Source organism: Panthera pardus, unplaced genomic scaffold (assembly GCF_024362965.1).
Source record: "Panthera pardus isolate Hobbes unplaced genomic scaffold, ASM2436296v1 HiC_scaffold_21, whole genome shotgun sequence".
Taxonomy (NCBI): Eukaryota; Metazoa; Chordata; class Mammalia; order Carnivora; family Felidae; genus Panthera; species Panthera pardus.
In genome coordinates this window covers 18,679,535-18,702,508 of record NW_026526777.1, presented here as the reverse complement: position 1 = coordinate 18,702,508, position 22,974 = coordinate 18,679,535, and the positions used below count along the sequence as shown (strand labels likewise).

General features: G+C 34.5%; 1 protein-coding gene and 1 pseudogene across 3 annotated transcripts in view; one reads left to right on the top strand and one right to left on the bottom strand.

The window, feature by feature from the left end:
• Positions 1-22,974, top strand: part of BRINP3 (BMP/retinoic acid inducible neural specific 3) — a 415,072-nt gene that overhangs the window by 266,225 nt on the left and 125,873 nt on the right. For all 3 annotated transcript variants that reach the window (XM_019465615.2, XM_019465616.2, XM_019465617.2), the window contains exon 5: positions 16,481-16,586. In XM_019465615.2, the coding sequence (XP_019321160.1) occupies positions 16,481-16,586 (106 nt within the window). The remainder of the gene's footprint in view (positions 1-16,480; positions 16,587-22,974) is intronic.
• Positions 19,584-20,454, bottom strand: LOC109276564 (small nuclear ribonucleoprotein-associated protein B-like; annotated as a pseudogene).

The window sequence follows — 22,974 nt, the reverse complement described above, 5'->3', positions numbered from 1 at the left end:
TGGTTCTCCTCAAATTACTCCCCAAATTGAAGAATAATGAATATTTCCAAACTCATGTTTTTGAAGCTAGTATTACTCTGATACTAAAACTAGACAATGACAGCACAATAAAAGAAAATTACAGGGCATTATCCCTGGCAAACATAGATGCAAGAATCCTCAGCAAAATATTAGCAAATTTAATTGAACAATATATTGAAAGGATCATATACCAAATTGAGTGGGAGCTATTCCAGAGATGTAAGGATGGCTCAGCATCTGCAAATCAATCAACATGATCCCACATTAACAAAACAGAGGACAAAAATCATACGATCTTCTTGGAAGCACCTGGGTGGCTCAGTGGGTTAAGCTTTCGACTTCAGCTCAGGTCATGATGTCATAGTTCCAGGGTTCAAACCCTTCCTTGGGCTCTGCACTGTCTCCTCTTTCTTTCCCCTCCCCCTCTCTTGTGTTCTCTCTCTCAAAAATAATTAAATATTAAAATCATATGATCTTCTCAATAATGCAGGGAAAAGATTTGAGAAAATTTAATAGCCATTTATGATAAAAAGTCTCAACCAAGTGGGATTACATTTGTACCTCAACATAATAAAAGCTATATATGGCAAATGTATAGCTAACATCATACTTAATATGAGAAATTGGAAGTTTCTCCTCTAAGACCAGGCATAGGACAAGGGTGCCCACTCTCACCACTTTTATTCAGCATAGTAGTGGGAGTCCTAGACATATCAATTAGGCAAGAAAAAGGAATAAAATGCATATAAATTGGAAAGGAGGAAATAAAACTATTATTATTTGTGGATGACATAATACTGTATATAGAAAATGCTAGACTTCACCAAAAAACTGCTAGAACTAATAATGAATTCAGTAGAGTGGCAGAGTACAAAATTAACACACAGAAAATTGTAGCCTTTTTATATGCTAATAATGAGCTATGAGAAAGAGAAATAAAATAATCCCAATTACAACTGCATCAAAAAAAAAAAAATACCTAGCAATAAATTTAATCAAGAAAGTAAAAGTCCTGTACTCTGAAAACTGTAAGATACTGACAAAAAAAAAAAAAAAAATAAATAAATAAATAAATAAATAAATAAATAAATAAGAGAGAGAGAGAGAGAGAGAGAGAGAGAGATGACACAAAAAATGAAATAAAATATATTTTGCTCATGAATTTGGAAGAAATAATATTGTTAAAATGTCTGTACTTCCCAAAGAAATCTACAGATTTAATGCAATCCTCATTAAAATATCAATGGTATTTTTCACAGAACTAGAGCAAAGAATTTTAAATATGTATATGACCACAAAAGACCCTGAACAGCCAAAGCAATCTTGAGAAAGAAGAATAAACAAAGCTGGAGGCTTCAAGCTCCCTGATTTCAAAATTTCAAACTATATTACAAAGCTATAGTGATCAAAACAGAGCTTAACAGAGTTTAAGTAACATACACATGTGTGTATGTGCGTGTGCCTGTGTGTGTGTGTGTGTGTGTGTGTGTGTGTTTACACATTAAATTATTGAATCACTTTTAACACTTGTAATAACTCAATTCAGATTTTTTATATTTGTGTTAACTTTTGGAACGTTGTGTCTTCCCAGGATTCAATCCATGTTTTCTAGGTTATCCAATATGTTGGCATATAATTGTTCATATTAATCTCTTATCATCTATTATATATATATATTATATATATATATATAACATATATATAATATATATATATATAATCTCTTTTTCCCTAAGTAATGCAGGTATTTTTGTTTTTATATGTGAAGATATTTACACCATAAGCAAAGGACAAAGCTGGAAATAGAAACCAATTTCATAACTGCAATTTGGTTCCCCTTTTGGTAATCAAAATTGTTTCATTTTCTACGCTTGAAAATCTAGTGTCCCATTATAGTTAAGCATAATATGGATATTTCTGACTTGAAATATAGCCCTTTTGGAAATTTTAATGTCATTTTTCAATAGCTTAAACTGTAATATGTCAGAAAACTTAAAAGCAAGTATAGAAGAGGCCTAAGCAATCTAAAGGGATTTTGTAGGTTTTATCTTAAAGTCCATGTTTTTATTTTTATTTTAATTTTTTTAATAAGAGGGAGTCTTCCAGGTTTTCCCTTAGAAACCATTCAAAAACAAATCTACCCAGCTTACTTATCTGATTTCCTCACTGGTAACAGATTAGTAGTAGATTTTCAGGAAGACAAAAAGGGCTGGAAGTTGGATTCATAGTTATATCAATAGATTACAGTTATAGTGAGATAAGGGGATGGGAAACCAAACAGGCCAAATGACACCTCAGTAAAATACATCTGAATAACACCTCAGTCATTTTTAGCAGGTCCCACAATGCAGAGGCAAATACCTTTATACTCAATATGTTATAAAGATAATTGGTATGTCAATAGAACCAAGAAAAGAAGAAATTGTGATTAAGGAGCAGATTAGTTTATTTTTTACTTTTGAAAGTTTTTCATAGAAAATAATTACAATATGAACTTTAAAAAAAAAAGAACAGTGAATCAAAGTTGGATCATCAAGAATAAATCCCTTTGAAAGTTCTTCCCTAGCAATGTTGAATGAATGAGATATGAATGAACAGGGGTTTGCTTTTGTAATCTTTCATAAGGAAAAGGGGAAAAAAACATAATTCGAAATTATATACCCACTGAGGAATTATCTTTTTCTTTTTTAATGTTTATTTATTTCTGAGACAGAGCATGAGAGGGGGGCGGCAGAAAGAGGGAGACACAGAATCCGAAGCAGGCTCCAGGCTCTGAGCTGGCAGCACAGAGCCCAAGGCAGGGCTCGAGCTCGCAAACCATGAGATCCTGACCTGCGCCGAAGTCAGTCACTCAACAGACTGAGCCACCCAGGCGCCCCTATCTTTTTCTTTTAAGATTTTTCTTTACTAGCTAGGTGGGTTTTAGTGTTTACTGTGGCTAAGAATCACCTGGTTGTATGACTAAAAAGTATCTTCTGAGATTCAAAGTTAATAGACTTGGTGCTTTGTAACCATGGGTGCATGTGGTCTTTGGACTGCATTTTGAGAAATGCTTGCTGTTAACAAAGCTCCATGAAGTCCCAGAGGCACCATGGAGATATAGAAGTCCCTTTAGTAACCTGATATCTAGCGGCACCTGGGTGGTTCAGTCAGTTGAGTGTCCGACTTAGGCTCAGGTCGTGATCTTATGGTTCCTGAGTTCAAGCCCCACTTCTGGCTCTGTGCTGACAGCTCAGAGCCTGGAGCCTGCTTTGGATCCTGTGTCTCCCTCTCTCTCTGACCTTCCCCCACTTGTGCTCTATCTCTCTATCAAAAATAAATAAAATGTAAAAAAAAAAATTAAATAAAAAAAGAAACCTGATATCTGAAGATAATAAATGGGAAGAAATAATATAACAAGGATTAGCATTTCGGAAAGAGGTAATGGAAGAGGAAGACAAAAATGCAGTGTGAGTCCACATTGGAGTTTTGTTATTTTATTTCTTTAAATTTTTTTTAATGTTTATTTATTTCTGAGAGAGAGACAGAGTGCAAGCAGGGATGGGGCAGAAAGAAACACACACACAGAATCTGGAGCAGGCTCCAAGCTCTGAGCTGTCAGCACAGAGCTGGACGTGGGGCTCGAGCCCACGAACCTGGAGATCATGACCTGAGCGGAAGTCAGACACCCAACTGACTGAGCCACCCAGGTGCCCCAAATTTGTGTTATTTTATTTCTGAATTTATTCCAGGAAATAGATACATACATGATTTAAAAATGACTAAGCTTTGGGTCCTTTTCACCTTTGTAATGTTTCCATTAATTTTTTATGATAAATGATTATATTAATTACACTCTTCAGCCTGTGTTTCAACTTGAAACAATAATGCAGAGGGGTGCAGCCCTACAGAATGTGATTGCAATATTACTGAGAGATTTTTTCAATTTATTCCTCACCCCAGCTCTTAGAATTTTACTAATGTGGATGTAATTCATGTTGATTATAAGATTATTCTTTCTCATATAATTTTGTTTGTAAGATGACAAAAAGTCATCTTAGTGACTTTTCGTGATAACCAGTTACTAAAGAAATTGGGTTTATCTGAACTTTTTTTGGTGGGCAAAGCCAATTATTTTTTGGAAAAGAAAAAAAGAAAGAAAGACAGAAAGAAGGAAGGAAAGAAGGAAAGAAAGAAAAAAAGAAAGAAAGAAAGAAAGAAAGAAAGAAAGAAAGAAAGAAAGAAAGAAAGAAAGAAAGGAAAAGAAATGACAGCAGAACTGTTTCTGTAATGACCAGTTGAAACAAGAAATCCACTTCTGTCTTTTTAATTATTCCTGGGTCTGTGGAGTTTTGAAATGGTGTGCTTATCAGTTCTCTCGGGCGCTTGTTTAATTGGGTGACAAATGGAAGAATATGACAGTTACAGTATGAAAGTTTAGCTAGTCTGTGCACAGGCATTAGTTGTCTAGTATAAAAAGATAACTGAAGTCAGAGATTTTGACATGCTTAAGGAATTCAGAAATATTGAATACTGCTGAAACTTCAAAAGGCTACAATAAAAAGTTTTATATTTTTAATCATAAGCAATAAGATATGTTTTAATAAGTAGGTCAGAATAGTGATATTAAATATGGAATTTTAGAGGAGTGATACAAAAATTTTTGGTAAGGCATTTTTTTTAATAAGAGAGTGGGATCTGTGCAAAATGGTACAATACCCTATACTGGCTCCTAAATTAAAATAGAAAATAAAAAATAAAAATAATGAAAGAGCTTGATTAATTGAAAAAAAAATTAATGTTTATTTATTTCTGAGAGAGACAGAGTGTGAGCGGGAGAGGGGCAGAGAGAGAGGGAGATACAGAATCTGAAGCAGACTCCAGGCCCCAAGCTGTCAGCACGGAGCCCGACATGGGACTTGAACTCATGAACCGTGAGATCATGACCCAAGCTGAAGTTGGACGTTTAACCGACTGAGCCACCCGGGCGCCCCAAGATTAATTTTTAAGCACAAAAAAAGCCTATATCTAATAAGTTGCCTTGCTTTAGTATCCCAGTATGGCAGAGCATTTTGCAATTGGCATTTTGCTAGTGACAGATTGTCCCAAGGTGTGCTTTGTATGCACTACTTGTCATGGTGGATTGACAGTACCCTTGAATCTGCTGCCATCTTTCTCCAATATTGTGTTAGGTTCTTTCACTCCAGTACTTGAAATTTGTACCTGCACATTTTGTTTTAAGTTTATTTATTTTTGAGGGAGAGAGAGTGGGAGGAGGGGCAGAGAAAGGGGGAGAGAGAGAATCCCAAGCTGGCTCTACGCTGCCAGCCATGAGCCCAATGCAGGGCTAGAACCCATAAACCATGAGAACATGACCTGAGCTTAAACCAAGAGCCAGACACTTAACAGACTGAGCCACCCAGGCGCCCCTGCATCTGCACATTTTTTAGTTACTTTGATAAGGAAAGCAAAATAGATAATTCAATTGATAAATTTTTATATTATATGGAGCCTCAGCTCACAATTAACTACTTGACTGAGACTCTGGGTGAGTACTAAATGGACAGAATGGGTAGATTTAGAAATATGCTGATAAAATAAATTATAGAACAGGGATAAATGAAGAGAGAGGCTGTGTTTAGTGTAACTCTTTGCTCACTCAACCTGGCAACACGTCTTGTTTGTGGACTCAGTGGCATTTGCTCAGTCCTAGGTGACAGTGTATAACATCTTGGATATGTTCAATCTAACTGCTTCTCTACTTTTTCCATCGAAGAAGAGAGAACACTTAAAGATAGAGGCATATCTTGGAGTGGTTGGATCTAGACATACAGAAAAGATTTGGAAGAGGAATAACAAAAACCATAAGGGATAGTCCGTGCATGTTCTTTTGCAATTAGAGATGACTGTCTCCAAGGCTAAGGACCCTTTTCGAATCCAATTCTTTTTTATATTAAATCTAGCCTTTTGTGTAACTCCTAATTTTGTTTTTTTGCTTAAAAGGGACAGCTGACAACATTGTTGTTGAAAATGATTGTAAAACACTCTTAGTTTTATGTGATGATTCCCATAATATTTGTATTCTGAACTTGGGTTTAGAAATAGATTTTTTTTTTACTGTTGTATTTTAGAGTTTGTGATCATTTGAAGTAAATTCAATAACTAAAAGGCAATGAGATTGCAATTCATAGAATAAACAGAAAATAAAATCATTTTTAAATATTTTACTTCTTCTGTTTGCTTTCATTTTTAAAATAAATATAATGAATGCTGCCTTGGATCATTTTTATTTATTGGGTGAAGCCACAGAAATGAACCTCTGGCTCCTGAGTTCCCTCAAATGTAGTTTCTTTGGTCTGGGGGAAGTGGCATTCAGGTCCACACCGGCCACAAGAACTGCGGTGCCTGCCTAAGGACTCTCACCAGAATGCAGGTGACATGCCCAGGCCCCAAACCAGGTTGTAAGCTCTTTGTTGTTTGTAGCTGCCCTGTGGCAGTGAAACTTCTCTGTTTTTTAATTATTAATACTGAATCCATCAGAAAACTCTAAGGCAACTCTAGTGTAATAACAATATTCCTTTAGACTTCATATAATGAAGTACAAAGTTCCCATTTATGTAACATGATCAGTTACAGGTACACAAATGTAGCTTTTAGGAAAATGTCAATTTTCTAAGTGTGTATATATATGTAGTTAGGAACCTAATGAAAACTTTTTTTTTCTATATAGTTTCTTCCAATTGCTGTGATTTTAAGCTCTGCGTTATTTATAAAATAAATCAAACAGCATCTGTAGGAGTGAGCTTATAGATTTGGCCTCTTTAAGACCAATCAAGTGCCACACACTGAAATTCCATGGTAACCTGGGATTAAGCACAAAGGAGTCCTGATGTTATTTGGCAACCTTGCTGTGACTAAATTGTGTCCACTTTACCTTATTCCATATCAAACTGAATAGACACTTTAAGAAAATTTCTTTTTTCTAGCCTCATGTGTAATTTTATATTTTAAAGTGTACCAAAGGACATACATGGACTGTCTCAACAGGTTTACATGTGGGTGTTTGTGTATAACTGTGATGGAGGGTGATTTATGGGGTATGAAAAAAATAGGTCAATCATTATAGCCATGCCTGGACTCATGGTGGCAGGTGTAAATGAAAACTGCACTAAAGCAATTGCTCTCCAAGAAGACATACTCTGTTTTGTCCCTAAATAAAGTGTACCCTGTCTTTTGTATTATTCTCTTCACAACTTAATAGTTTATTTCGCATGCTATATTTTGATCTGCATTGTGTCTCATTCTTTACATTTTACAATTCATAGTTCTGTTGTTTATTTTGCACATGCGTTATGAAAATACATAACTTATTATTTATGATCATACATTTTATCCTGTTTACAGTATCACTGCTCCTCCTGTAGAATAAAGTCCAGATAGCTTTTTAAAATGCAATCTTATAAATGGATGATTCTAATATTTAAAAGTGTGTTATTTATTGAAATTATGGAGAGTAAAATTAGGAGAAATAGCTTTCAGCATAAAGTTATTTGCATAGATAAATAATTCAACAATGGTGTATGCTCCTTTACATTCAATTTGTATTTGATTCGTATTTGTGCTTCCTATGTAAATATATGAGTCATCTGAGCATTGATTATATATCATGTACTATTTTAAACTTCTTTTAAACAGCTAGAACAGGTTCAAGAAACATTGACGATGTCAATATATTTTAAATCATGATATTAATTGTGTATAATGCACTAAGTGTAATGTGTGTTATAATGTGAAAATGCAATTAAATTTTGCATCTATTCATGTACATTGATCTACTCATGTATGTTTCACTTGAGGACATATAGCATTTTGTATATGAATTTGTAATTTTCCCACAAAACTTAGTATAAATAACAAAGTAACTTTAAAAATAAATGATGTTCTTGCTACTAGAATATCATTATTCCAATATGAACATTTTCATATGCTTTTTGTAATTAACAACATGTTTGAAAATTCTTTCTTAATTAAATATTAAGCCCCAGAAATATTGCAGCAGGATAAAGAACTCAAACTATATTGAATTGTAGTTTGATATTAAGTGCTCAGTAAAAGGTTAAAATAAGAATTAATGACTGGCAGAGAAAAAAAACGGTAAAAATACATTTAAACTTAATATTCACATTTGAAAATAAACAGAAATGATGCATGTATGTAATTTCTAATTATTATATATAATTTATAATCAAGTACCATATATAATATCATAAAATTATATAATATCATAAATGAATATCATATGATAAAATTATTGTATATTTAATTATAACTTATATCTAAGACTTATATAGTTACATATATACAATTATGTATGTTTTAGTATCCTATCATGATTTGATTATAAATAATGGGTTACAACATATATATTATACCATACATAAATTTATATATATATATATATATATATATATATATATATATATATACATATTTGATATTGGTATTGTCTAAAGGTTTTTGTTATTTTGATAGGTTTAACCATATACAACTGTAAAAGATCCTATATTAAGACATAATAAAAAGTAATCAGCATTTGTATTTTACTCTTTAAAAGTCTAATGTAGCATAATATAAGAACATGTGGTAAGTTATATTTCAAGTGTTTAATAAATTAATACTTAGCATAAAAGGTAATTCATTTGGCTTTTAAAAGCCAAGTTGTATTGTTGTATTAACCATCACATGGTAAAGTTGTATTAACCATCACATTCATGGCAATATTTGTTATTCATGAGAATGACCCAAGATACTACCCCATTCTAACTGACCTATACATCAATCTAGACCAGTTAAATTTTTATTTACTGTAACTCTATTGCTAAAGAGAGAGGGAAAGGTAGAGGGAGAATGAATTAAATTGATGAAGGCAAACAAAGTTTAAAACCCTTACATATAGAACTTGGAAAGCCGGTATGATGCTCAGAATGGGTCTTTGATTGATGAGTCAGGAGGTTTAAGACCCAGTTCCAGCTCTAATTTCACTTACATGATACTGAGCATGCTCCATAACCTCTCTGGGCTCCAGATACTTCATTTGTGTGATGAGATGGTGAGGCTGGATGGTTTCTAAGACTCCTGATAGTTCTAAAACTTTTTGTATGCTGTCACTGCTGCATTTTCTTCAAGAGGTTCTCAGAAAAGTTGAATAAATGAATGTAAATATTCTTTTGTTATTTCGAACTAAAACTAACATATTTATCCACCAATTTATTTCACAATCATTGAATTCCTACCATGTGTGAAGTACTGTGTGTAATTATGAATAGGGAGTTTACAGTTCAATAAGTGAAGAAAATAATGTGAACAGACGAGTGTAATTTTATAATTGCCAGGGGCACCTGGGTGGCTCAGTTGGTGGAGCGTCCGACTTCGGCTCAGGTCATGATCTCATGGCTCTGGGGTTCAAGCCTGGCATCAGGCTCCTTGCTGACAGCTCAGAGCCTGGTGTAAACCTGCTGAGGATTCTGTGTCTTCCTCTATCTCTGCCCCTCCCCCACTCATCCTTTGTCTCTCTCTGTCTCAGATATAAACATTAAAAAAATTATAATGGCCATAACAAAACATAAAGAAAACTTTGTGATAAAATAAAGGATTAAGCTATTAAAATATCTTGAGAAGGTTAATCTCCCAATTCTTAGTATATTTATTCCTTAAAACAATTTTCTACTCTTGGGAAATAGTGTTTCTCATGGCTACTCACTGATGAGTTTATTAGGAAAAGGCTAATTGCTTTTCATAAGAAATAATTGTGCTTTTTGAATTATGAGTACTTAACAAAATAAAAAAAGAAATAAGGATGCTACTCCTAGTGGAAGACTGATTTATCATGTGTTTATCCTTTAGATCATAGAATAGTCATCACCGTGGCCTTGAACAAAAACAAAATAAATATAACATTTCAATATTAAAAGTGGATTGGATTGGATTGGATTGGATTTTTAAAAACTCCTTATAAAAGAGCTACATTGTACTTATCAGTATTCTATTGTTTCCTATGCACAATCAATGATGATATAAAATTATCCAAAAAACTACTTCAATGTACTCTAATATAACTTAGAAGCAAATGAAATCTAAGAAAAAATAGGAGGAAAAAGCTGTAAAGTTTGAAGTTCATGAAAATTTGGTCGATGAATAAAAGATGGTCTTGAACAGCCGTTTCTTCTAGTTTCAATGATTTTTGTTTCTGGTAAACGGAAGATGGCAAATAAATGAGAACAGAGGAGAAAAGCAGTTGTCACTTTATTGTTTGAAGTTCCAACATAAACATTTATTATTTTTGTCATTAAAAATGACGCATTGGAACAAAAAGGATACTGCCATTCCATATTTCTTCTTATCACATGGTCAATAAATAGTTCACAAGTGACAAGCCATTGTAATGGAGAATAAACAGATTCTTATCTGTTTTATACTTTAAGAGGTATAAAAAAAAAAAAAAAAGTCCCCCTATTGATTTCAGATAAAGTTTCCAGGAACATTACAAGCTTTTTTTTTTAAATGTGCCTTTATAGATCTGTGATAAAGAGATATATTATTCATATGATCATGCATTTTATTGAATTGTCGATAAACAATAATGAGTTTAGCCAAAATGACAAACTAATGCTTTGCTTCATTCTGTAAAAAGCCTAGAGCAATATCACATTCACAGAGCTATGTATATAATGGATGTGTGTGTATAATTTTACAAAGTATATATTCATTTTCTTTTGCTTTTTTCCCTCAACATGGATGAAGATTTTCTCATATAATCATACTTGTTTTGAGAGACTCCTTGATTGTCTTCAATACTACAGATCAGAAAACTTTTTCTATTTTTCTTGTAGCTACTGTTGTTCTTTTCATTTTATGTAATTCAACTATTTTTTCCTATACCAATATTTCTAGCTTAACCTGTGGATTATTCTTACTATATTGTGCTCTAATTGTGTATTGATGTGATTTTGTACAAAATTTCTACCTAGTCTCTTTCAAGGGTGAGTTTGACTTAGGATGGTTTAAAATTCAGCCCCCTGCTCTCTAACTACAAAGAAAAGTGTTAGTTAACATTCAGCACTGATATCAGAAAAAGTATTGTGATCTTAATAACCTTGATTGAGAGGTAGAGTATGGATAATTTCAATAAGTTCACATGAATTGAGATCATCTTGTGCCTTTGCTTTTTAATAGTAAACATTTACACATACTTTACATTTACCTTGAATTAATTACTGTGGCCCAGGCACATGGGAAGCACTGTTTATGGATCACCTCATTTTTGTTTCCCAAGCACACTGTGCTCTAGGAAAATTTTAGTCATTCCACCCAATAGAAACTTGAAGCTTAAATAGCTTAAGTTGGTGGAGCTACAGTAGTGACCTGGGCATGTTCATTTAAGTCTGTTTTCTTCAAAATATATAACATTATTATGATTTTGACTGCAAGTATTTTAAATATGTAATGCCTGAGTTTGAAGATGATGGACTCTTAATAGTGCAATTTCATTTAGGAATGTGGCATGTTTTTTTGTGTGTTTACTCTTTTGTCCCATTTTCTTCACTGTTTTAATAGTTTAAAAAATTTGCTTCAGATAGTTTTTCTTCAACTAGTTCTCATTGAATTGATTTTATCACTCCACTGCATCGCTGTGGCATTATATCATCTTTAGACTATGTAAAACTGTAGAGAAATTTGATAGAAAATCATAAAGATGGTTTATTTCCGAGTGAAATATTTGTACCATTTTATTTTAATCTAAATTAACGTGACTCTATACTATTGGTTAATATAATTACTTCCAAGGAACTTCTTTGAGTTAAGAAGGTTCTATATTCTTCTTTTAGACTGTAAAATTCTCCCAACTGTGGAAATAGTAAGCAGTAGTTTATTGCAACAACATGGGAACGATATAGGAAAAATTGAAGGATCTTTTGTATCCGCTCTGATCTTTAACAATATATTTAAAACACAATCTGCATAGAGGCACCTGGTTGGCTCACTTTGTTGAGTCTCTGACTTGAGCTCAGGTCATGATCCAGTGGTTTGTGAGTTCAAGCCCCATATCAGGCTCCCTGCTGTCAGCACAGATCTTGCTTCGGATCCTTTGTCTCCTTCTCTCTGACCCTCTCCCACTTGTTCTCTCTCAAAAATAAGCATTTAAAAAAATGTTTTAAATAAAACACAATTCACATAAGTCAATGATAGAAATAAACACCGCATTTGTTATATTTTGAAGACATATTTGTCCTAAATACGTTCAGAAGGTTCGATTTTTCTTTCTCTCCCGGTAAAGTCGCCTCTTCTGTGTTTGCTACTCCACACTGGTCCTTCAACTTCCACAAACACATACAGTTTTCTTCATAGTGCTCAGATATAATCACAAACCACTGTGACACCTCAGACAGGGCATCATTTTTGGATACTAAGGACTACATTCCCTTGCTTTCAACATCCTCCTTCCAATAGATGAATAAACTAAATTAAAAAAAATATTTTCTCTTTCGATATCACAGTTCTCAAAACACTGAAAGCTATCAGTACTGGATTGTTGTCAGTCCGCATTCATTTTTTTTAGTCTTACTCATTTTTATGTTTACCTGTTTAATCACTCTTCCATTTTTAGATTATATATGAAGACCTCTATACCAGATGTTCATCTATCAGCTGATGAACAGAAGTTCAAGCTATTTGTGGTACCACCACATAATTCATTTTTGGTAGAGTTAATATATCTATAGAAATGCTTATAGAATAAATTGGCTTTTATTAGTTTCTTTTCATTTCATTTCCTTGATAGTATTAAAGAAACAAGGATGGATGCATTTATTAATGTTGACAGCAATAAGACATGTAAGAGCCTTAAATATGAAACCATTGAAAATAAGAGGTTTGCATTTTGACTGTGCTAGAGTTTGTGAATTTTTATATTAAATCAGAAAAGTATTAGCAAATTCACTTTTGAGTGATAATAAACAAAATAAAATTATAAATTGGGGCTCCTGGGTGGCTCAGTCAGTGAAGCTTCTGACCCTTGGTTTTAGGTCAGTTCATGATCTCTCGGTTCAGAGGTTTGTGTGTGCACTGACAGGACAGAATCTGCTTGGGATCCTCTCTCCCTCTCCTTCTGCCCCTCTTCTGCTTGTGCTTTCTTTTTCTCTTTCAAAAACAAATAATAATTAAAAAATAATAAAATTATAAATAGGATCTGCTAGATTTTTATTATTGTATATTGTGAAAGGCAAGAGATTAAATCAATCTGTAGATATAGAAAGGTATTCAAACTTCTAAATTTATAAACCCATTATTTAAATTTCCTGAATTTATTCTCAAAAACACAGTGACTTAATATAACTGAAGGTCTGTAAAGAGATGGAATACTACCATTGATCTTCTTTCAAAAGTTAAGTGCCAGAAGATTGCCTTCTAAATTCCAAGATCTCATATCTCAATAAACGTGTGCTGGAAGCCAATTTTATTTCTTTTTTCTTTTTATTTATTTATTTTTTTTAAGTTCATTTATTTTGGGAGAGACAGAGACAGTGTGAGTAGGGGAGGGGCAGACAGACAGGGAGAGAGAGAGAGAATCCCAAGCAGGCTCTGCATTGTCAGCACACAGCCTGATGCAGGGCTCAAACCCATAAAACCGTGAGATCATGACCTAAGGCAAAACCAAGAGTGGGACACTTAGCCAACTGAGCGACCTAGGTGCCCCAAGCCAATTTTACTTCTTAAAAATTCCTTACAATGACAAATGCTGGAATTTGTTTCTATTATTTTGGTGTCTGTGTGTGTTGGTGGACAGTAGTTAAACTACATGATAGGACAACATGAAGATTTAAGTTATATGAAACCTTAAGTATTTCCTTTGATGGCTTTAATCCTCCTTTTACCCTTTTGTTAATCATTTATATTTAAATGTCATGTGTATATACACACTCATACTCATACATGTATGCTATACATATCAACATTAGATATGATTTCCCTGAAAAAAATAAGGGATGGTCAGTATCACCATTGGAATAGAGTGGTGGGGAGTAGACAAAGTTGGTGTGATGTTAGGGAAAAAGTATTGCTTTGCACATGATAAGCTGCATTCTCAACTATTGCTTTGTAGTCATAGTCAATATACATTGTTTTAAAGGACTTGTTACAAAATATCATAGAGCTGTCATGGTACAAATTATACCTTCACTCAGTGCATCTGAGCTGACATGTCTATCCCTTTGTCTTTGATTATTACCTACAAGTGTTTGACTCCCAAGTTAGTAATCCCATCTTTGACATAACTTCTAAGAAATAGATCTGCACTGTTACTCCTACTGGATGTTTCTGGTTGAAAATGTTATTCCATTCAGAAGTCAGAATGCTCAAAACCAAATCCCTTACATGTTCTCCACAGTGGACCCTATTTCCAACATATCATAATGTTATCACTTATGCTCGAAACCTCAGTTTCCTTTTCCTCTCTCCACTGTGTATATTTTCAGTGTTTCCTAATCTTGCCAGGTCCAATTGTTTTATATAATCTGTCGTCTTCAGATAAATGTTATTGCCAAGCTTTATTCAGGCTTTATCATCTCAATAACGACCTTACTGTCTTCCTTGTTATGATTTCCCCCTCAAACTGTCCCCTTCTTTTTCACTTCATCATGGGCTTATACAAGAACCTAGTATGTGATGTGGATACTATAGTGAACAAAATAGGCAGTATTTCCTGCACTTGTGGAACTTGCATTCCGATGAGAGGTGTCAACGGTAATCATGATAAATGATTAAATTATACTGCATGTTAGAAGCTGAAAACTGCTTTGGAAAAAGTAGAACAAGGTAAGGAGGAAAGGAAATAACGGTTCAAAGAGGGAAGTGTGGGAAGGTGTATTCATTGAAAATAAGCTAGTCCAAGTAGTCCTAAGAGAGTGGCATTTGAACAAGAATTTGAAAGAAGTGAAACAGTGAGCTTATAAATATTTTGAGGAAGAGCATTCCAGATGCAGGAACAGCAGGTCAGAAATCCCAAGGTCGGATAATAACTAGCATGTTCGCAAAGGGTAAGTGTAGTTGGAGTGGACTGAACAAGGAAAAGAGGAGAGGGGATGGGTTTAGAGAGGTAACAGGGATAACTGGATAGTATGACATGTTTAGTTCTAGGAAGGGTTCTGGGTTTTACCCTCAGTAAGATGGAAAGCCATCATGGAGTTGTGAATGGTGAAATGAGATGATGTGAATTAATTTTGGAAACTGTTCTGGTTGTTCTGTGGAGAGTATCTTTTTTTAAAATACAAAGATCATCACAATATTTCCCTGCTTCAAACTATGGTTTTTTTTTTTAATTATCCTGAGGATAAATTTAATTTCTCTTTATTTCCTAAACTCCTCCTCAGCTTCTAATACTCTACATCCTGAGAGACCCATGGAAAAATTAGTCTGCAACATGTGATTCCATAATTCAGTGCTATGGCTGAGCACTGCAAACCCCAACTTTATAGAAATGGGAAAAATACAAGTGGAAGTCAGTAAGGAATATTTTGTGTGGGTGTTTGAAAATGTGCTTAATCTTGAGGAGAGATAAAATAAGTTAGTCAAAGGGGAGAAAAGAAAGATGGGGGTGGAGGATGTATGAGCAAAGGCATAGAATTAAGAATGTCCAGGGGCGCCTGGGTGGCGCAGTCGGTTAAGCGTCCGACTTCAGCCAGGTCACGATCTCGCGGTCCGTGAGTTCGAGCCCCACGTCAGGCTCTGGGCTGATGGCTCGGAGCCTGGAGCCTGTTTCTGATTCTGTGTCTCCCTCTCTCTCTGCCCCTCCCCCCCTTCATGCTCTGTCTCTCTCTGTCCCAAAAATAAATAAAAAACGTTGAAAAAAAAATTAAAAAAAAAAAAAAAGAATGTCCAGCTGGAAAGCAAGTTAATGTGTGTTGGGGATAAATGGGACAGATGGAAATCAAGCAAAAGAGTTTGGACTTTGAAGGCACCATAAAAGATGGGAAAATTACAGATTTTTAAGTAGAATAAAATAATAAAATCAGTTTTTAGACAGTAGCCTGACAGATGGGTCTGATTTATTGAGGAAAAATGAACAAACAAAAAACAATTCTCATACGAGTCAGAACTTGCTCTCTATCTAAAGGGGCATGGCCTTGTCATATCTTGGTTAAAATCAATGACCTTAGGTGAGTGATGCTTTTGACCAAAAAGGGCTTTCTATTATTTTCCCAGAAGATTTATGCCTAGCCAAAGGAAAGAGAATGGAATTGAAGACAAAGGGAGTTATTTGTCTTCTCTGTGCTTAGGTGTGTGTATTGTTGGTATGTATCAGATCCTATGCCTTTCAGTGATGTTTACTGTCAAACATATAATATCAGTGTGTGACAGCTACATTGAGCTAAAAGAACATGGTGAAGTCTGATTTATACAATAAAGTTGATGTTTTGTTTGTCAGGTAACAGAAACACGGACTGGTCCTCTTGGCTGCAGTAACTATGACAACTTAGATTCTGTCAGTTCTGTTCTGGTTCAGAGTCCTGAGAATAAGATTCAGTTGCAAGGTATGTAGCTAAAACTTCATTAATTCTCTACAAGTCTGGATAACAATTACCCAGTTGTGATTTCTTTCTCCTTCCCTTCCCCCACCCCCTCCCTCTTCCTCCTCCTCCTCCTCCTCCTCCTCCTCCTCCTCCTCCTCCTCCTTCTTCTTCTTCTTCTTCTTCTTCTTCTTCTTCTTCTTCTTCACAAGCCGTATATGCAGCACTAGGCTGTTAAAATTCTTACAAAATGCTAATTTCCTATTTTTAATTGCTAATAACATTCTATACCAGATGAAGAAAATGTTAAAATTCACTTTACTTCTTAAATTAGGTAATCTGTGGCAATTGAAAATTTATCATGATATTTTACTTCTATACAGTAATCTTTATCTCAATATGTAGCTGTGTTTTCATAGGTTTGTCTGGGTTTGACTTTTTCCTTATAGATTCTAGTAAAAGTTGTAGCCATATCAATGCACAGAGTAGCATGAACTGTTGACATTTTAAGTATTACATAATATCTAAGCATTTCGGCTCAGGTCATGATCTCACATTTTCGTGAGTTCAAGCCCCATGGCTTGGGACTCTCTCTCTCCCTCTGTCTGTCCCCTCCCCCATCTGCACTGTCTCTACCTCTCTCAAAATCAATAAATGAACTTTAAAAATAAGTAAATAACTAAACAAACAAACATAGCCTAATATGGTACATAGAGCTGAGTTTGTCCTCTGATAGACACTTATTTGAGAATATATTAACAAAATATTTATATTTGCATTACTTCCATCATAGAGATAGATTATGTGATAATGGTAATAATTTGCCTTTTGTTTTCTATTGCTATATTTTGTGAGAAAACTCAATAGAGGATTTTTAAATAACTTGTAACATATATATACTGTCCTCAAATGGGTCATTGGTGTGTGTACTTATTTATTACTTATTTATAATGACAGGAAAGATTATGAATACACGTGTTTAAACATGTACTAGTTGAAGAAGTTCAGAAAGGCCTTGTTTGTGGGGACATATTATCTAAATTAAGTTGACTGATCAACTTGATCAATTTTCAGTCACTCTTCTCTAGTCTACCTTTTCTCTCGTCTACTTTTTTCTCTAACTACATAAGTTAGAGCTGCATTTACATTATTCAGTTTTACCTAAGAATGCTCTAAAGTTCCAGAAATTCAGACATTTTCCCTCAACACTTCAATTTTCAAAAATGTAATAGCTTTGGGTTACTTAAATTTACCCTAAATAATAAATGAATCTCATCTCTTTTCAATTGTATACAAATGAAAAAGGAAGTACTTAAAAATTTAAAGTTTGAATGCCATCCAATTTCTCATTATCAATTTTGGATATAAAGTTATTGAAATATTTTTTTCTTACTTAAACAAATGTACTCTACTGATATTACATGTAATTCTCTACTCCTTACTCTTTTCTAATGTATGGATTAACTTGTCATCAGAGCATTAAGTTTAATAGAAAAGGATTTGGAATATTTATATGACATATGTTTATTGATTTATTATTAAAATTTATTTATTAACATGAGTTATTTTTTTATTTGTGAATCACTGTGCTTAGTTTTTAGAATATTATATTATAAAAGCAAAGCTTCAACCTCTTATCTGTCTTGAAAAACAATTAGCACAGGAATAAGTGAAGCAGCGCTTCTTTTTTGAATAATTATTGTTTCAACCTTTTACCATTTCTGTGAGTAATGCAGAAACCTGTATCTCTATTTTTCACCTTTTCTATTTTCCAGGCCTCTATTTTCAATTGTCTGCCACAACTTTATGTGTACCCCTGTGGTGCCAAGACCTTTCCAAAGATAATTTCAGGAAATTAATATCAACATCCTCAACTCCCCATGTGTTCTTTCTGAGACTTCATCTTTATTGAGAGTCCGAGTATTTATGTTGATTTACTTGTTCAACCTCACCATTAATACTAGCCCTTCTCCACTTAAAAAAAAAAAAAACAACAACAACAGCAAAGCATTAGTTGATTCTGGATCAACATTCCCAGGATACATTCCTTTGAAATGTATAAAAGATTTTAGGTCACTATATTTGACAAGTGGAAACACTGGTGTCTCGAAGTAGAATTTCATCAGAGCAAGGAAAGCATCAATAAGAATTATTCAAGGTAAAAGCATCAGGCAACAAATTCAGAACAAAACTCCATGACCTCACTATATTAGAATGAACATTCTGAAATGAGATGTCAAAGAGATGCACACAGAACATTAATTTTGACCTAAAAAAACTGAAATCAAATGTTTTCTGGCAGTGAGGAAGCTAGGTTTACCTGCTTGTTTGTCCTCGAGATCTGGCTTCACTGGTTAGCTTACAGACACTTCAAAACTTGAAAAAGCCATACCTGCAACTCCAAATTATTGATGATGATGATACATGTAATATATGACAAAGAGTAACTCATAAGAAAGTGTTAATAAATATACTAACATTAATATATTCATATTAATATATTAATAACATTCCAATGTTTGCAACGCCTGGTTAATTTAACATATCAAACAAAGTACTTCTGAGTGAAAGGGTAAAGGAGTAATGAAAAGTCATTTATTAAGTCTTGGTAATAACTTTTTGGTAAAATTCCCAGAAACTGAGATGTGAATGATTCATATGATTGAGTAACAAATACTTTTCCAGATCAGTTGGTTCTTAATGTTTTACTTCAACAAAATTGACAGAGGACTGATTTATTATCAAATAGGAGATTTATTGATAGGTCACTGTAATTGTTTTGTTTTGTTTTGTTTTTGTTTTTGTTTTGCTTATAGTAAAAATTTAATGATATTGCCTCATAAAACTGTTTTATTTCCTATTTTCTCTATTTATTGATGTATTGGAACAAATTTTCTTTTTTCTTTTTTTAAATATTCTTAAGAGTTTATTAGAGACTAGTTTCACAGGCCATAAGGAAATAGAAGGACTATGTACAGCATTACAGGAAACAGGCAGGGAGCTGAGGAGGGCAAGAACAGTCTAGGGCCTTGGTGGGCGCATTCCCGGGGGAGGAGACCACCAAAGGGAAACCAGACAACTTCATGAGACTGAGAACAAAGGCATAACAAACAAACAGGCCTGTGGTAACTTGGCCCCGGGCAATCGGGCCCATGCCTTTGTGGACTACATCCATATCTCTGTGGCCACAGGTCAAATAAAGCATCTCATCCCCCTGGAAGGCTGTTGCATCCTGAAAGGGGCATGCTTGTTGGACTTCCTCATCCATGAGGATCCTCACCGTGGGACCCGTGGGAATCCTCATGCCAGGTGGTGGGTCCATCATGCCTGGAGGGGGTTCCTCTCAACCCTTAGGTGGGGAAGGACACCACAGCCGGGTGGATACTGGGTTGGGGCCCCGGCAATACTGGCTATAGCAGCAACTGCAGCAACCCAAATGCCTCTTCCTTGGGGGGGTCATCACCTGTTGGGCTGGCCCACCAACCCCTCGGCCGGGCACAGAAAGTCCTGCAGGAGTGTGGGGCATTGGAACACCACCTCGGATTCCTCTGTCATCAGCTCTGCTAATCCCTGGGCCTCTGGCAGGTCCAGCAGGTGTCACTCAGACGATGTCAGTATCTTTGGGAAGAGGTCCCTCTCCTGGCATTGAGACCAGTTTCTCCTCCCCAAGCAGCACCAGACCAAGGACTTCCTTCTTTCTCTTCCTGTTTTGAATTCTTTGGCATGATCTTCCCAAACTCATTACAGTCGCAGAGGATCAGATTCACACGCTTGTTTAAAGCCTTGAAGGTGCCAATGAAGATACGGGAGTCTTGAGGGATGCACCTTATCCTGTAGTCGATGTACTGCAGCATCGTGCTGCTCTTGTCCACAGTCATGGTGGCCGTTCTGATGGCTCCCATTCCCGCCAGATTCACAATGGCAGGGGCTTGGATGCCAGCCCACTTCCCTGGAACAGATTTCTTAGAGCTTAACATATATACGGATGAAAAGCAGGAAAATGATTTTTATTAACATATATTTCTAGCCAAAAAACCCATAAACTAATAAACACTAAAACCCTATCAAGTCACTAAAATCCTGTGTTTTCATTAAGATGGTAACATTTGTTTTTAAAGATTATTTACCAATACATGTACTAAATTTAAATCTACTGAGTTGTGTGTTACCAGTAATTATAATGATTACATCGAGAGCTAACATTCTTTAGCTTGAAGATTTTCATTATTAGAAAAGTACATATTGAAGTGCAGGTGGCTCACTTGGTTAAGCATCTGACTCTTGGTTTTGGCTGAGGTCATGATCTCAGGGTTTGTGAGTCTGAGCTGGCGCTGGGCTCTGTGCTAACAGAACAGAGCTTGCTTGGGATTCTCTCTCTCTCTCTCTCTCTCTGTCCCGCATCTGCTTGTGTGTTCTCTCTTTCGCTGTCAAAATAAATAAATAAACTTAAAAAATTAAACAAAAGAAAAGCATGTATTGTATAATTTATGCCATAAAATTTTATGTTATCTCTACTTGTCAGTAAAATATACACACATCATCAATTATTTATTTTCATAGCAGTGATATGTGACTGAGGTCAGGAAAGATGCTTATTAGTGAATATATATTAGAACAAAAATATGTAGGGATCGTGAAATGAATTAACAAACACATATGCACATACACACACCTCACTCATAAATTCTTTCTAGTAGATGTTATTAGATCCCAAATTGCCAGGACAAGCATCCATTGTTACATAAGGAAATACAATGTAATATTTTTATTTTAAAATAGAATTATTTGTTTGTTTGTTTAATGCTTTTGTGTTTATTTTGAGATAGCACAAGCTGGGGGACGGACAGACAGAGCAGAGAGAATCCCAAGCAGGCTCTGTACTCTCACTATGGAGCCCATTGAGGGGTTTGATCTCATGAACCAGAAGATCATGTACCTGGTCAAATTGGAGGCTTAACAGACTGAGCCACACAGGTGCCCCAAAAGAGAAATATTTATAATGCAACAAATTGCTACTCTTGGTTTATTTAATATGTGATGAAAATTTTAGATGGCAACTTGATAATGTCCAAGGAATTCCTTAGTTTTTCACACTATTTTGGATGAACAGCATTGAAGAGCACTAGTCAGCTGGTCATTTTCACTTTGCTGCTTGTCTTGCCAGAAAGTATATTTTGCCTTGCCAGAACATATATTTGCACATTACAGCTTTCTTAGTGTCTCATCAATTTTGAAAAAATTTTAATATATTTATTCATCAAATATTGCTTTTTTCCTTCTTACCTCTTATTCTGGGGTTCCACTAAATATATTTTTAGACCTTTTAGTCATGACTTATATATCTTTTATACTGTCTTCTGTATTTTATATTCTTTTGCCTTTTTTTTTACTACTTTGTATTCAATATTTTTATGACATATTACAGTTTGCTTATTATCTGTTTAACTATTTCTAGCCTGCTATTAGTCCATCAGTTATTTCTTAACTTCAGTTTGCAGAATTTCCATTAGATTATCATTTATAATTTCCAGTGCCCTGTTTCATATGCTCCCTTTAACAGAACATCCTGGGCTCAGAACTCAGCTTCCTTAAGCAATGGCTCAGTGCCAAGTAGACCTTCTGTAATTAGTATTTTGGTGTTTTTACTCTATTTTTCCTGTACATTAAAAAAAAAAAATCCCCAGGAGAGCCTTAAAAAACTCAAAAAGGTTTTGAGTGATTTGTCTCTAGACTTCTTCCCCATCCCCCAAAAAACTTTTTACAGAATGTCAGTTTTCTTCTTGCAGGGATAGATAAATAGATAGATAGATAAAGAGATAAACATAATTGTAAAATCCAATTTTGTAGTAAATGGCAATTAGGTATTGGCCAGATGTTTCTTTTTCTTTTTCTTTTTATATACTGATCACTTTGAATATTTACCTTTTTTATTAAAATTTCCTATGTAACAAGATGGCTGAAATTGAAACTATTTTCTTGAAGTATCATAATAAATACTAAACAAGTAAAGAACCCTAAATATTAATCATATAGACTTATCTTCATTTTTGAATGTTTTCCTCAGAGATATCAATTCACTAAACTTGCATGTAGACAAGTAATGAATCATATCATAGAGCTGTCTTAATACATGGCAAGGACATGAACTGTGTAACAATGGAAATCAGTCCATCTGCTTCCTTGTAGTCTCAATGATCACTCCTGAATAACAGGGTTGGATAAGTTATGCATTGTTAATAACAAGAGATAAGCATTATCATCAACATTCTGTAACTCCTTTACCATTGCCACAACCCATTGTCTTGTGATATCTATGTAAATGTGGGCTAATAGTCTGAAAGTAAAAGAAAATATTGAAAACTACTTGAAATCATGTGGTGGAAAATAAATGCATCTCTTTTTAAAGGTATAG